We start from the raw sequence: 15,052 nt of genomic DNA on the forward strand, positions 1-15,052 counted from the left end.
GACCTCAGTATAATCAACATCCGGACCTCAGTATAATCAACATCCGGACCTCAGTATAATCAACATCCGGACCTCAGTATAATCAACATCCGGACCTCAGTATAATCAACATCCGGACCTCAGTATAATCAACATCCGGACCTCAGTATAATCAACATCCGGACCTCAGTATAATCAACATCCGGACCTCAGTATAATCAACATCCGGACCTCAGTATAATCAACATCCGGACCTCAGTATAATCAACATCCGGACCTCAGTATAATCAACATCCGGACCTCAGTATAATCAACATCCGGACCTCAGTATAATCAACATCCGGACCTCAGTATAATCAACATCCGGACCTCAGTATAATCAACATCCGGACCTCAGTATAATCAACATCCGCATCCAGATCTCGATCTAATTACCCCCACCCCATCTATCTACACTTACACACTCCACTATGAACTAGTTGGTGTATCCATTGTCTTATATGAGTCATTCAATATCATACCCACTCATCATCTTTATTTTTAGTTCATTGTGCATGCAATTAGTTTTGACGTTTATCATGTTTCTCTTGATTTCTTTACAAAATATAAAAGAACAAACAATCTGTAATTTATTTGATACAACATAAAGAAGACTGTCAAACGATGATCACTGTGCCCTCTAGTAAGAAACACACCGACTTGGTCTCTTTAGAAATCGCACTCTTTACTTGAACGGTGTATTTACCGAGTCTTGACAGTCTCATATTCTTTTGTATCGTAAAATATTTGCGTCAAAACACAAAAACGCGTGTTTACGATGAAAGAAAAAAGATCAATGAAACCACAACAAAACTACAACAAATGAACACACATCAAATAAATACACAACTTTGTATGATACGGTAGTAAGAAGATGTAGACATTGTAGTTATACACGCATTTGGATGTCCATTGACACCACCATGACTACTTAATGTCCAATATTAGTGGCGTCAATATTAAGCTACTCAAGTAGTCAATCTGTCGAATAAGGTCACAAACAGAAGCACAACTTTGTTAGAGAACATATTACTTTAAATGATCTATGTGTCTGTAGCTATCTATCCATTCCATTGAGATAGCACAAAGATGGATATAGTCGAGGTTCGGAAAAATTGCTCACGTTAATCAACTATGTACACGACCCCGCAGTATATTGCAAGCAATCAAGCACCCCAAGATGTCCTTGACACACAATATTGATGTGCTTCAGTTGTGGAATTTCTATACTGAATGTTAGTCCTGCGCTGACTGACATCTTGGGGAACAATGACTTGTAAAACGAAACTTGGTTTTAGAGCTAACGAACAGTTCTTTGCAGTGTTGGTACATCACTTTTGTTAATGTTTGATCGATAATAGATTGTCATAATCAGGTTGTGTGTTGAGTTCTTCTGTAACAATGTCTTGGACAATAAATTCTGAATGGTTACGGTGCGTGTATTATGCTAATATATCATTTTGGGTCATAGTTTGTGGGTGAACGCTCTTTGCTATGTGGGTTCAAGAACTCTGTGTGGTTGTCCATTTTTCATTTCGATTTCTCGTTTCTTTCGCAAAGTACGTTTCGGTTAGATTGGTCGTTTGAAGTTTATCGACCAGAGGAAAAGACTCAATGAGCTTGGATAAATGAAGATGCGTGTTTGCTGAAGCCTCACACATTGCTATCATCGCAGGTATCTTATAGTTGTTACCTCTCTATATAATTCTTAGCAAAAGTTTCATTGATTGTTGCCCACAAGCTTTTCGTAGACTTGGGTAATTCTTCAGTCAAAGTGTCAATCTGGTCTTTACTCAATGCATTTCCTGATAAATCCAATTCCCAAAAACAGTTGTAGTTTTCAGCATCACCCAAACATTCCACAGAAAACCCTCTTAACTGATTATATCCCAAATCAAGGTGCTTGAGCTTGCTTTCTCCTTTAGGGAAAGTTAGATGAAACTTTTCTATATCATTGGATGAAAGGTCCAACACTTCCAATGAGTTAGAGCAAAATGTCAATATGGCTGACTCAATCTTGTTCCGAGAAAGGCCCAAGTAGCGCAAGTTCTCTAATCGAAGAATATGTGGAGGAATTTCGGTAAGGTTATTTGAAGCCAATTCGAGCTCTTTTATTGTTGATGGAAACAGAATATTATCAATTTGATAGCAATTTTCCAACTGGAGTTTTGTCAAGTTAAGGAACTGGGTAGGTGGAAATCGACAGTTTGTCAATTTCAAGTAACGTACGTTCTCTGCCTGCAAGAACAGCAAAGTTTCAGTTGCAGTGCAAGTTGCCAGTAGTTGTTCAAGATTATGCAGGGATATTTGAATGGAACCAACAAAGTTGTTGTCGAGGTTCAACCTTTGCAAAGGCGGGGAGCTCTTACCCAACAGCAATTTCTGAATTTGGTTCAAATTCAAGTTTAATGTCTTTAGTTGTTTTGGAAACGCTACTCCTTCAATCGTGGTGATGTTGTTACCTTCCAAAATCAATTCTTCGAGAAAATCTGGAAATATAAAATCTTCAAGACTCTGGAGCCAATTAGAAGTCAAATTGAGATGTTTTAGTCTCTTGAACTTCGAAAGGTCCCGCTTAAAGTTATCCCAGTCCCCACAAACAAAGGAAAGGTCGATTCTTTCCAATGATGGAGGGAGAATATCAAAAAGCTGACCGAAATCAACATTATTATGCCCAACTAACTTCAACTTTTTCAAAGTTGGGGGCAACTTCAACTGGCAAACCAACAGGTCGTTCTCGTTGTAACATAACTCAAGCTCCTCTGTTGGATACATTGGCGGGACCCCTACAAGAGGACCCTCGACAGCTAACGATTTCAATGTAAATCCTTTCCTTTTAGCAACTTCAGCAACCAATACAAGAAAATCGTCGACGCAATCATTACCAGTGTATGAATATTTGATGCTGGTGGTTCCTTGGTATGTCATTTGCATAAGAATCTTTTTTACATATTCAGGAACTGGTTCGCCCGAACAGGTGAAGGACAACTCATCAAGAGACGCATCACCCTTTACCTCGACATCAATTCCATTGTAGTCCGCAAGCTGTAGAATCTGTAGCGACAGGGCCAACTCAACTGTAGCAATCACCGGCTGTAAAGAAAACTGTTTGAGCCCTGACAATGAACCCTTGAATTTGCTTTCGTTTAGCTTCAAAACCTCCATGTTCTCGAAAAGATCTAAATCAATTTCCCCATTTACCTCAGTTCTGGAAGATACTCGCAACGAAAGTCCAATCACACGATTCCTGATATGGTCTAGAGACTCAAATAATAGAGTCAAGTCAAGACGTTGATAGCGCCAGCCACAAAAGTCCATATCCAAATGCAATTTCAGTTTCAGGCTAGGCTTTAACATGGCGAGAAACTGTTGAAGCTCAACAAGATCAGCCATGCATACCATTTTGGAGTAAATCTTCGACACCGCTTCCAACTCTTCATCAACGCAATACATATCAAACATGTGAAACTCTCTCGCATTCATGAAATCGCTCTCACTCCTTGCAATTGACATGTTGACAGGCCTTGCCATCGTAATCTCATATCTATAGCTGGCTTTCATTATCTCTTGATTTACTGCGTACTTTAAATTCCGGCTCATCTGTGAAGGGTCTGAAATAAGTTGAATAAGATTGGAAAGGCTCACAAAAGATACAATCTTTCGCAACACATCCTCAGGGTAGCAATCAAGCATTGTCAGGCGTTCCATCTGAGTGTGGTAGACCAATGAGTTGAAAGTATATTTTCGATTTTTGTGAGTCATGATTGAAATCGATTGGTTAACTACACAAAACCCACCAAGGTTCAGTATACAGTTCAGGAGAAGGGATTATTGAGGAGGTGAAATTGTGATCAACTTTTGTAAACCAGCCATACCTTAAAGCGATTAGTTTTAGTCATCAATAAACAATGGTGATCGTAAATCCTCAATAAGCTGCGAAATTTTGGCCAATTTTTGTGTAAGCCGAGGTTGAGCAAATCGATACACCAAGGAGAACAATATTGTTCAAGAGCGGCAAGATGATCGATTATTTGATTGAGAAACGTTAAGAAAACAACTATTGGGTGAGCTAGTACTTACGAGGTCATCGCGATGTATACGATTCATTCCCAAACTTTTGTTGTCAAACACGATTTCATTACAAAGCAATCTACTTACAGGAAAATGTCACCATAGAGCCAGTTACCAGGGCCACTTGATGTTCGTTTATCACCCCATAAAGTTCGAACAGACCCTGGTAACTCTGAAGCCAATACAGCAATCTGATTAGCTTCAAGTAAGTTGTCAGACAAGCTTAGCTCGTATAAATTATTGAGCAAGCTTTCACTATTATGACCGATGGATCCTATCGAGACCTCTTTCAACTGATTCCCACATAGATCCAATTGCTTGAGATTAGTTGCACCCTTTGGAAAAACTAAATTAACCTCCTCTATTCTATTTGATGAAAGATTTAATACTTCCAAAGAATTTGTGCAGAATGTCATGGCGGCGTCTTTGATTTGGTTATGATTTAGCTTCAACACACGCAATTTCTCTAACTGGCTGAGCGCAGACGGAATCTTAACCAAGTCGTTGTACGAGAGTTCAACCGTCTCTAAATTAGGCGAAAACTCTACCTCGATGTTATCAGTCAAACAATGTACTATCGACAACCTCCTTAAGTGGGTAAATATCAACTTCGTTCCCTCCAGAATCTCACACAATTCCATTTGTAAACTATCAAGGTTGTCGAACCGACAAACCCCTGACAACTTGCAGCGATTCAAGCTTAAAAGCTTTAGTGGCAAGTTGAAATTTGAGAACTCCATTTTGTTTCCAAGATGCAAAGTCTCCAAATGTAACGACCCGAGGATCTCCTCAACATGCTTACCAGACTTGATGGCGTTACCAAACAAATTAAGATGTCTCAATGACTTGGGAAAACTTGCATTATGCAAGTATTTTATATTGTTTCGACTTATGTCCAAGTATTGGAGTGAATCGGGGAAGGTTAGGCCAGCAAGGCTCTCTATATCCAGGTTCGACAATATGAGGGACTTTAAGTTAAATAGTTTTGAAAAATCCCCCTTTTCCCCAGTCCAGTCAACACCAGATAAATCCAACACTTGAAGCGATTGCGGAAACTGGAAGTTGTCGATATCATTGAAGTTTATATTGCACAGATGCAAAGCGAGGTATTTCAATTTTTTCAATTTAGACAAGTCAGTGTTTAAATCGTCAAAGTCATCTTCATCTCCTGATAGCTCCAAGTATTCCAACCCACTAGGAACAATGTTCACTAGTTCACCAACTTTCAATGACTCTTGTTGTACCAAGATTAAGCGTTCCATAGTGGGAGACAACTTTAACCAAGAAATCAATTCATTATCAGACTTTCTAAGATCAAGTACTTCGGTTGGACAGGTGCGCAATTGGTCATTGATTTTGCCGCCCAATGTCAAAGACTTTAACGTAAAGCCGACTTCCCTAGCGACCTCATCAATCAACATAACCAAGTCATCAAGATTTCCAGAACCATCATCCATGTACTTTATACTTTCAGTTGCAGGACAAGTCATCTTCCAAAGAATGTCCTTGACTATGGCAGGTAATGCACTTGGAAAGCCAATGAATGATAGCTCTTCAAGACATGGATATTCACCAGCATCAGGCAAGGTTGAATAGAGACTGAGACTGTCAACATCACAAGTAAATCGCTTTAAGGTTAGTGGTAGATTACCCACATCAAGGGGACATCCTGGTTCTCGGGGGGATACATAAATAAGTTCCCTTAAATAGCAACATTTAGAAATAGATCCACAAACTGAGATGCCACAAATCTGCAATACTTCTGCATTCTGAAAGAAGTTCCAATCAAAATCTCCTATTATGTTGATGTTATCAGGATTTGCAATAACAAACCCAGTGATGCGATCCTCCAAGAGTTTGATAGCAGAAACAATACCGTTTAGATCAACAAAACGTAAACCACATGTCCTTAGATTCAAATGTACTTTTAGGTCTAAAGAATTCGTCAGATGTAAAATGGAAAAGAATCTTTCAAACCCGATAAAATCTTCGACATTTCGAAGCTCGTAATGAATGTTGCAAACGGCTCTGACGCATTCAGCCTTGCAGTAGTCATCAAAGATCTCAAACTCTCTCGAACTATTGAAGTCAGATTCATCGAGGATATCTTCCTCTTCCATCAAAAAGCCGAGTCCTGTCGTGTTATTGTGATAGGTGTAACCTGATTCTGCAATAACAGTATTGATGGCCGCTTTGAAGTTTTGGTTCAGTTTCAAAAAGGAAGGACACGGGAGCACCTGAAGGAGGTTGTTGACGCCTGCAATGGAAACAATCTTGTGTAGTATATCATTTGGGTACAAGTCTAGTGAGATCCTGTATTGCTTGGGCATTATGAGTGTGAGAATGGTTATCGGCTTTGGTGATTGTGTGCCATTAACGTTGATGTCTATTGCTATTTACGGATCTGAATGAGAATCAATTGGATTCAGAAGGAAGTGCAAGATTCGATACCAAAATCAAATTCTTGAGCGTCGTCATATTCGGAGAATTCTATACATTTTACAAAGATTCCAATTCTAGCTCCACCATCTACAACTCTATTCATATGGTGTGACATGAATTAACCACCGAATTATTATCCTTCAAAAAACACATCGCACGACTTGGCTCCGTTTTAGGCAATTGCTGTTGTTTCAATTGGTTAGAAATGAAAAAGTTATCCAAAGTTTTGAAAATCATACTACCAATTTCCAACACTTTAAGCCACAGGTGTATGACAACCTGTTTGAGGATAGATGAATTCAAAAAGCTGTAACTTGAGGTCCTTCATTGGTTAGAATGAACTACTGACACCATTGATAAATTTCGATACACCGCTGTTGACAAAATCAGCATACACAAACTTACACTCCTGAAGCCTACTAAAGAACAAGACTACAACACTCGAAAAACAAAACACCACATGTTTCGTCCATGTACTACTATATACACTTATTTTCTCCACCAAACTGGTTCATCCTCTTTCTTTCTGTGAATCCTTTTAATTTCATAGTCGTCTTTAACTTTATCCAAATGATCTGTGAGCAACCCCAGGAGCCTATAATAATCGTCCTTTTTGTTAACCTTTCGCTTGTTCTCAATCATTTCCAACATCTCCTCCTCATCTAGTTGGCGGTGCTTTTCGTCATACCTTTCCCATTTAACACTAGTAAATTTCTGAAGGTAGATTGATCCAGCAACTATTGAAAGCAAAAATGGAAGCCCTAGGTATAAGAAGTGGTTTTTCTTGACAAGCTTGGAGTACCTTCCTGCTATACTCTTGTCGTATAGTTCTTGTTCTTTCTTTCCTCTGAATACGTTAGTTCCAAATCTAGCCATTGTGGAGATGAATGTTGGATGATGTTTTAGTTTTTTGATTTTTGCGTAACAAGTGCAGAAAAAAAAGTGAAAGGAAAGCCCATCCCATCCCATCCCATCCCATCCCATCTCACCTTTGGAACCAAACGATGGTATCATTTTCATGCGAAGTTTGTAACGACACAGTGGTTAAAAAGAAGTTGGGTCAGCATCAGCAAAGATGTCGTGGGGCTTACTTCACCTGTATTGACTGTTCAACCACATTTCACAACAATGACCATGATAAACACACTAGTTGTATATCAGAGGCTGAAAAATACGAAAAGAGTTTGTACAAAGGTAAAAAGAAGCAACCTGTTACACAGAAGGAGCAACCAAAGCCAAAGAGCGTTACAGAAAAGTCATCGCCACTAGCCCTGTTGGTAACGGAAAAGTCAAATTTTTACAAGATTCTTAAAAAGGCATCCAAGGATGATAAAAAGAAGCTAAAGGAGATTTTGAAAAACTTGACCGTATCAAACATTGATGGGAAATTGATTATACAATAGTTTACTTGTTTATATACTTGTTCACCTTGTTATAGAATAAAGGAAGGTTTTTAAAGTCAAATGAAAAGCTATCCAAAAAGTATTCAGGCAATAACTTCATTGCTTCTTCATTACCGTTGAAAATGGGAATGTAGGTAACCTCAGATCCATCCTTCGGTAGTATTAACTTGTACTGGATTTCCAATTCTTTACCAGAAGATTTCATTTCGTAAACCAATTCCTTACCATTGTCAACAAAGTAGGTAACTTTTAATCCACTCATAATCTCAAGAATATCCAATGAGTAAAACACGTCTTCATTGTTTTGCTTTTTCACGGGGGAGCTGAATTGAGACCTGCTCTCCAGCTCCTCTGTCAATCTGGCATTTTCTTGTTGTAATTCTTGTATCAATTTGTGGTCGGCTTCCATTTGTTCCTCGGCAAACTCCTTATACTTTGCGTGTATGACATCAGCATTCGTGTGAACATATTGATTAATGAGATCAACTATCGATGAAGAGTCTGTCTGCGACAATACGTCTTTAGCAAATATAGGACGAGGCGAGGATTTCGTAACCTTGTTTTGTTTCGGTTTGGCCATTGTTGATGGAACTCGAAAACATAAACAACATGAATTGAATTTTTTTTTTCCTCTTCACAACAACCTTTCCAAGAGCTTCCTAATGTCATCCTTTGCTTCAAAGTTGAGCAATATCAATGAAACCCAGGACTCAATCAACTACCTATCTGGGTATATGCTACAAAATGAGCCGTCGTCGCAGTCATTCATCGATATATGGAGATCTCAGGTGTTTAATGCACCACCATCTACCAAGCTCTTACTACTATATCTTTGCAACGATGTCATCCAAAAAGCCAAGCGTCATCACAAGCAAAAGTACATAACAGACTACTTTGGACCTCTATTGGAAGTCATAAACCCTATATATCACAGTGTTGACTCGACTATAAAGAAAAAAATTGAGAGGCTAATCTCAGTTTGGCAGGACAGGTTGGTCTTTGATGCCGATGGGATAAGAAAGTTGAAGGAGCGTATAGCACAACCTCCACAGAAGCCAGCTGCTGCTTCGTCCCCGGCAATAGTGGCTGAATTACAAGCTATTAACAATCTATACCAGCGAATCAATGATTTGACAGATATATCGCAAGGTAATCTCACTCAATTGGGTATACAATCCAAAACCTATTTAAACTTGGGAGCAGATACCTTACCCGAAACTCAAGTGCATCTCAACAAACTCAAAATGTTGGAAAAGCTTAGCAATGTATCGATAAAGAACATAGAAACCATCAAGTTCACACGGGAGCAGATCAGATCTCATTTGGAAACAATGCTTCAGTCTATAGAGAGTGGGCTTCAAACAGACGACAGCAAGATTGCCGTTGTCAACGACAAGTTAAACAAGATTGATGAAACGAGGCGTGCATTGCAAGGAGTCGTTGATGAATCAGATGATGAAGAATTACCCAAATACGAGGAAGACGACTCTGATGATGAGCCAGAGTCAAAAAAGAGAAAAGCGTCGCCTATTCCATCGGGAGGCTCAACGCCGAAAAAGGTTGCGTTTGCTACAGACATTCAAGTGAATGAATATGAAAACAAACCAAAGGGAGAAGACGAATCAGAAGAGGATACAAAAGAAAAAGAGCATACACCAAGCGCTGAGGTTATGGATATACTACTGAAATTAACATAGTGCTTTCTTGTATAGATTGAAAAACCGTCTCCCCGCTTTCATTTTGATAGCGTCTGGCACTCTGTTCAAATCTCGTCCGACAAACTTTACAATTCTCTCATCAATTTCTTGTTTGTCGTAGGTTTCTTTCCCCACGTATAGTAAACACTTGGCTCTAGTGATCGCAACGTATTTAAGTCTCGACTTTGGCAACCTTGAAAAGTTGGGAATAAATACCACAGGAAACTCTAATCCTTTTGCCTTGTGGATTGTCGACACATTGACCCTATCTTCTTCAAACACTGGCTCATCATCGTAATAGCTCTTTAAAAAGTAATCTAGAAATGTACCTTTAGGTTCGGTTAGGTATTTCCTGTGTGATGTTTTCAACGAAGCATAAAATGAGCTCAATTCATCCGTTTCGATGGCGTTGATTAGCCCTGTTTGTATACTTATACGACCCAATGAGGATAAAATAGAAATTGGGGTACCTAACCCCACCCTCTCGTTTTCAATCAAATCAAGAAAGTTTTTGATTGAAACACTTGTACTCCTCTCCCTCAAATAATCCTCTAGCCTATTCTTTTTACTGCAATTCCACTCGTTGTACTCTGCAAACAACTTTTTCAAATTCTTGACACCCAATTTCTCCAAAACAAACAAAAGTGCAAAATCAGATCCATAACTTCTTCTAAGAATGTGCAAAAAATCCAAATACATGTGTAACTTTGAGCTTATCCACTTGTTACCACTAAACTTGTTGCATTTTATACCATACCTGGTTGTCAACTCCTCGGCAAATTGGTCGACCTCTCTATTCGTGAATGTGAGAATGATAATATCGGAAAATTTAATCAACCCGCCCGATTTTGCAATTAGCTCAACAATGTCTGTGCATAAATCACCCTGCCGTATCGGTCCAATACCCTCATCTTTTACACTTTTCAATTCCGAAGGTATAACCTCTTTAGCCATTGCTAGCACTTGGGGTCCCAAACGGAAAGTCTCTTTTAAAACCACCTCAGTGTGCTTGAACTTCAAGTCATGTATAAACTCATCAGTGATTCCTGGACGTGATCCCAAAAAGTCATAAATGCATTGATTCTTATCACCGGCTAGTGTCACATGCTTTGGCTTGCCATACACGGCAATCTGCTTGATAAATTTCAAAAGGACTGGTTGCATATCCTGAAACTCATCAATGATTACAACCTTGGCGCCAGCCAACGGCAACTCTCCATTAGACTCTTTGAATATTTCTATTGCACTAGTGATCAACCCATGGAAGCGAATCATTCCATTATCTTCGAGATATTCCAAAGTTCGCTCTAGTTGATCCCTTGAGATTGAGTGTTTCTGAGCAACCAGGTCTATTAGCTCACCTGACTTGACAGCAAGCACAGCAGCATCCAAATCCTTGTGTTTAGCACTGAAAAACTTGGCAAATGACTTCCAAGTTGAATCATCAACAACACTATTTGGAGGGCGGCCAGGAAAGTACTTCATAAAATTATCGTCAAAGATTAGAGCTGCAAAAGAGTGAAATGTTCGGATAACCACATCTTGAACAACCTCGTCCTTTATACCCTCGCTCAATGCCTGCTGTAGCAAATTGACCGTTCGGTTTGTCATTGACAACACGATAATCTCCAGCGGTTTCACACCATCCAGTAGTAGCCGTTTGATCCTGTTTATCAATGTCAACGTCTTGCCACATCCTGGTCCGCTCTGTATTGACAAAATGGTCCCCGGAGTGTAGTCATATTCCACTGCCTCTTGTTGACTAGGCGTTAGCATTGTTGACGTGCCTGAAAAAAAAAATCAAAGTCTTATTCAAAACAAAATTTTGATGTTTCATGATTTCACACAACCTATAATGGGAATTTCAACTCTTGAAAAGCTACTACCACTAGAGAACGAGGAAGTGGAGGTCTCTCCCAAAGATGTTTCAATTGTGAGCGATTCACTCTTGGAACATTATCGATCCGATCTTGAGGCCGATAAACTGGTCGACGTAGCCGAGGCAATGTCACACTTTTATTCATACAATAAAGAGTTATCGTTGCACAAGAAGAAGCTAGTGCCAGTGGGAGCTATACTTGATGGATTCTCCAAGGACTTGAAGCAATTATCATCCAGTTTGGTATCACTTGAACAACAATCCACTGAATTGTCGAGGGATTCTTATACAAACAAAATGATAACACAAATGCTAGAACGAACAATTAATGAAAAAGTGTTACCACCAGAGCTCATTCGGGATGTGCTTTATGAGGAATTGTCAAACAAGTATTTTGAAAAGGTCAACTATCTACTAGATAAGATGAATGAGGAAGAGTCATTGTTGATTAAAGCTAAAGTGGTGGAAAGAACAAGAGACTTTGTCATATCGCAGATCCGAGCGCTAAGGACAAAGCCCATTTCATCACAAGAGATCCAGAACAAGCTTCTTGCATGCTCTGACTTGTTCCACTTTTTGCAATCGCAACAACCTAAACTTGGAGAACAATTGCAACAAGCATATCAAAACACGATGAAGTGGTACTACAAAAGCAAGTTTGCAAAGTACATATATTCGTTGGAAAAGCTTCCCAGAAGGCACCTCGAGGTACCGATATTTGACTCACCAAACTACTTGTCCACTTTTGAATCAAGGTTTCGGATATTATCAAACACTGATGCTTGTATTCCATCACAATTGGCAGAAACAATGACTATCCCCTATACGATTGAATTCGTTTTTCTCCAACTTCTTAGGGCAGTCACAGACAACGTATCGGTCGAGTATTTGTTTGTTGTTAGCTTTTTCTATCAAGGGAATGAAACCAATCACACCTGGGCATTGGACATGTTTCAAGATGTCTTTCAAATAAGTACCGACTTTCTCACTCTCACCACAAATGGAACTTGCGACGTTTACGCAATTCTATTCATCATTAAGTTGATTCACAATTTTCAACTACGATTGCATGAAAATCACATTCCTGCTCTCGATGACCATCTCAATTCATTGTTGCTCATCTTATGGCCAATATTCAGCAAACTAGTGGATCTCAATTGTGATGCATTAAAGAAGCAAATACCTAGAACACCAAAGTCATTAGTTCCATTAAACGTGACGCAGCAATTTGCTTTGTTTTACCTGGGTTTGCTCCGCTTGTCTTCAGCAGGTGAGCCTTCAGAGACAGCAATTGTAAGGCTAAGGAACGCTTACGAAAGTAATCTTACCAAAGCAGCAAACGCATTTAGAGGACACGATAAAGAAACTTTTCTTGATCGAAACTACTCATTAGTGTACACGGTTGTGTCCAATGAGGCAGAAGATGCCACCTCTGAAATCAAACATTTCCAAGACTTAGCTAGTGTATACAAATCATAAATCGCAAATCTTTGCATACATACCACAAAGCTGTAAATAACTACCAACACCTTCCAACACTCTCATATGGACAAATCCAATCTCTTTAATCATATTCAATCGTTTCAGCTCATCGACGTTGGGAATAGTTTTGGCAACTTTGAACGTCAGTGTCACTATATCGATTGCTGAGTACCCTTTGTGCCAAAGACCATCCAATAAACCCAAAGCCTTATCCACATCTCCTTGCAAACAATTTGACAAGATGTTCTGAATCACGAGCGGATGTGGTTGGTCAACAATTTTGAACACGTTGACATCATTAACAAAGCCAAATCCAGCAACTGTACTCTGCAAGTTATTAATAGCTTGTCTCATATCTCCTTCAGCACTGAAAATCAAGGCTTGCAAGCCCTCGTTGTTATATTGCACATTCTCCGACTTGATAATATCCAAAAGTCTTTTCAAAACTTCCTCATCTGATAACTTGTTATATCTCAATATAGCACAACGTGATTGTAGTGGCTCAATGATTTTCAGCGATTGATTACAAGCAAATGCAAATCTTGTAGTATTTGAGTATATTTCCATGGTCCTTCTCAATGCTTGTTGTGCACCAGGAGTCATAGAATCTGCCTCATCTAAAATTATAATCTTTGTCCTTCCTGGTGGAAGCAGAATCTTTGTCTGAGCAAACTGTTTTATTTTGTTCCTCACAACATCAATTCCTCTGTCATCCGATGCATTAAGTTCCAATGTAGCTTGGTGGTAGTGCTCTTTACCCAATAATTCATACGCCAAACAGTGAACAGACGTGGTTTTCCCAATCCCAGGTAGTCCACTAATTATCATATTAGGCATGTTGCCATCTTGCACAATAATCTTTAATCGTTCTATCGTTTCTTCATTTCCAACTATGTCATCCAATACGTGAGGCCTATATTTTTCTACCCACGGAAGTTCCAATGTTTTTGACATGATGATAATGGTTGGTGGTATCTACGCTGAAAAGAGTGAAAAAAAAAAGATCAAAAAATTACGCGTGTTATTAGTGTCACATTTAGTGTCGCAAAAAGAATGTGTTATTCATACATCCTTCCAGTTTTTATATACAGGATATTTATCACCATAAATCATTTATATATTTTTCTAGAGATTAACCACTTATCATATCTTAATATTCTGACATAGGTCATTGAATACTAATCTGAAATAGAGAGAGTGACCGTTATACGATCTCCGTTATCCTAAGCCTTAGTCTATTGACAGTTTATTATACAAACTTGGCACAACCTTTAAATAAACTCGGATCCACATGAGATCATGCGTTGGATTTATCTATTGACTCTGAATTTTTCTTCCTGTTCTTGTTCTTCTTCTTCTTCGTTCTGCCTTGAGGTGCCTTCACCACCAATTGTTTCACTTGTGGTTGATAAAACTTTCCTGGGGACTGAAACACATCCTTCATCCAGGGGATCTCTATATCCTTAACGTGTTTGTCGATAAGTTCATATATAGGCTCAACTAATGTAACGCCAGTAGATAAACCTAAAATGCCTGTGTTTGCGACACCAGTTATACTTGAAATTCTCTCCATGCTGCCCTTGGGTAGTTGAACTAGTTTCACCATGTCAGATGCACTTTTTGACGCAGTGAAGCACAACACGGGAAACATACTAGTCAACAATTGCGGCGTAATGTCATATTTACACACGATGAGGTACTTTATTTGTCTTATGGAATCTTTATGTTTGCCTCTATTATTTGCAGCCTGTCGTTCCAACGTTTCCACTGTAGAGTTGAAACCGTAATGTATCCATTTTAATTTATCATTGTTGCTTGTCTCAGAAGATTGTAAAGTAGGACGTAGTAAAACATCCATCAAATCCAAAAGGTCTTTTGCCACTGATGGGGTCACGAAAGGCCAAGTATTCGATTGAGTGTAAGGGTTATCAAGTAAAGCTTTGAACACCTGATTTCTTTTGTTGTTTCTAGACTTTAGTGATGTGGGTACTGCATTATCAGGTTTGGTCACTCCTTTATTAGACATGTTGTGGGAGTGAAGAATTGTTGGTGAATGAAAA

The 15,052-nt window shown here is 39.0% G+C and overlaps 10 protein-coding genes across 10 annotated transcripts; 3 read left to right on the plus strand and 7 right to left on the minus strand. All coding sequences in view use genetic code 12, as the record gives it.

The window, feature by feature from the left end:
* Nucleotides 1-1,707: 1,707 nt before the first annotated feature.
* On the minus strand, nucleotides 1,708-3,579 carry CPAR2_200010 (leucine-rich repeat domain-containing protein; the record flags this gene model as incomplete). The annotated part of the gene is made up of 1 exon (XM_036808832.1): nucleotides 1,708-3,579. One exon carries the CDS (start codon nucleotides 3,577-3,579, stop codon nucleotides 1,708-1,710), a length of 1,872 nt encoding a protein of 623 aa, XP_036665530.1.
* Nucleotides 3,580-4,172: 593 nt separating this feature from the next.
* On the minus strand, nucleotides 4,173-6,419 carry CPAR2_200020 (leucine-rich repeat domain-containing protein; the record flags this gene model as incomplete). Its single annotated transcript, XM_036808833.1, has 1 exon — nucleotides 4,173-6,419. The coding sequence occupies one exon, from the start codon at nucleotides 6,417-6,419 to the stop codon at nucleotides 4,173-4,175; it is 2,247 nt and encodes a 748-aa protein (XP_036665531.1).
* Nucleotides 6,420-7,020: 601 nt separating this feature from the next.
* CPAR2_200030 (uncharacterized protein) lies at nucleotides 7,021-7,407 on the minus strand (the record flags this gene model as incomplete). The annotated part of the gene is made up of 1 exon (XM_036808835.1): nucleotides 7,021-7,407. One exon carries the CDS (start codon nucleotides 7,405-7,407, stop codon nucleotides 7,021-7,023), a length of 387 nt encoding a protein of 128 aa, XP_036665532.1.
* A 128-nt stretch (nucleotides 7,408-7,535) lies between these two features.
* CPAR2_200040 (uncharacterized protein) lies at nucleotides 7,536-7,934 on the plus strand (the record flags this gene model as incomplete). Its single annotated transcript, XM_036808836.1, has 1 exon — nucleotides 7,536-7,934. The coding sequence occupies one exon, from the start codon at nucleotides 7,536-7,538 to the stop codon at nucleotides 7,932-7,934; it is 399 nt and encodes a 132-aa protein (XP_036665533.1).
* Nucleotide 7,935: 1 nt separating this feature from the next.
* On the minus strand, nucleotides 7,936-8,514 carry CPAR2_200050 (uncharacterized protein; the record flags this gene model as incomplete). The annotated part of the gene is made up of 1 exon (XM_036808837.1): nucleotides 7,936-8,514. The coding sequence occupies one exon, from the start codon at nucleotides 8,512-8,514 to the stop codon at nucleotides 7,936-7,938; it is 579 nt and encodes a 192-aa protein (XP_036665534.1).
* An 82-nt stretch (nucleotides 8,515-8,596) lies between these two features.
* Nucleotides 8,597-9,631, plus strand: CPAR2_200060 (uncharacterized protein; the record flags this gene model as incomplete). Its single annotated transcript, XM_036808838.1, has 1 exon — nucleotides 8,597-9,631. The coding sequence occupies one exon, from the start codon at nucleotides 8,597-8,599 to the stop codon at nucleotides 9,629-9,631; it is 1,035 nt and encodes a 344-aa protein (XP_036665535.1).
* On the minus strand, nucleotides 9,623-11,407 carry HMI1 (ATP-dependent 3'-5' DNA helicase; the record flags this gene model as incomplete). Its single annotated transcript, XM_036808839.1, has 1 exon — nucleotides 9,623-11,407. One exon carries the CDS (start codon nucleotides 11,405-11,407, stop codon nucleotides 9,623-9,625), a length of 1,785 nt encoding a protein of 594 aa, XP_036665536.1.
* A 52-nt stretch (nucleotides 11,408-11,459) lies between these two features.
* On the plus strand, nucleotides 11,460-12,989 carry VPS52 (Vps52p; the record flags this gene model as incomplete). The annotated part of the gene is made up of 1 exon (XM_036808840.1): nucleotides 11,460-12,989. One exon carries the CDS (start codon nucleotides 11,460-11,462, stop codon nucleotides 12,987-12,989), a length of 1,530 nt encoding a protein of 509 aa, XP_036665537.1.
* RFC4 (replication factor C subunit 4) lies at nucleotides 12,984-13,946 on the minus strand (the record flags this gene model as incomplete). The annotated part of the gene is made up of 1 exon (XM_036808841.1): nucleotides 12,984-13,946. The coding sequence occupies one exon, from the start codon at nucleotides 13,944-13,946 to the stop codon at nucleotides 12,984-12,986; it is 963 nt and encodes a 320-aa protein (XP_036665538.1).
* A 343-nt stretch (nucleotides 13,947-14,289) lies between these two features.
* On the minus strand, nucleotides 14,290-15,018 carry POP3 (Pop3p; the record flags this gene model as incomplete). Its single annotated transcript, XM_036808842.1, has 1 exon — nucleotides 14,290-15,018. The coding sequence occupies one exon, from the start codon at nucleotides 15,016-15,018 to the stop codon at nucleotides 14,290-14,292; it is 729 nt and encodes a 242-aa protein (XP_036665539.1).
* Nucleotides 15,019-15,052: the final 34 nt, after the last annotated feature.

This window comes from Candida parapsilosis, contig 005809, assembly GCF_000182765.1.
Source record: "Candida parapsilosis strain CDC317 annotated contig 005809".
NCBI lineage: Eukaryota > Fungi > Ascomycota > Pichiomycetes > Serinales > Debaryomycetaceae > Lodderomyces > Lodderomyces parapsilosis.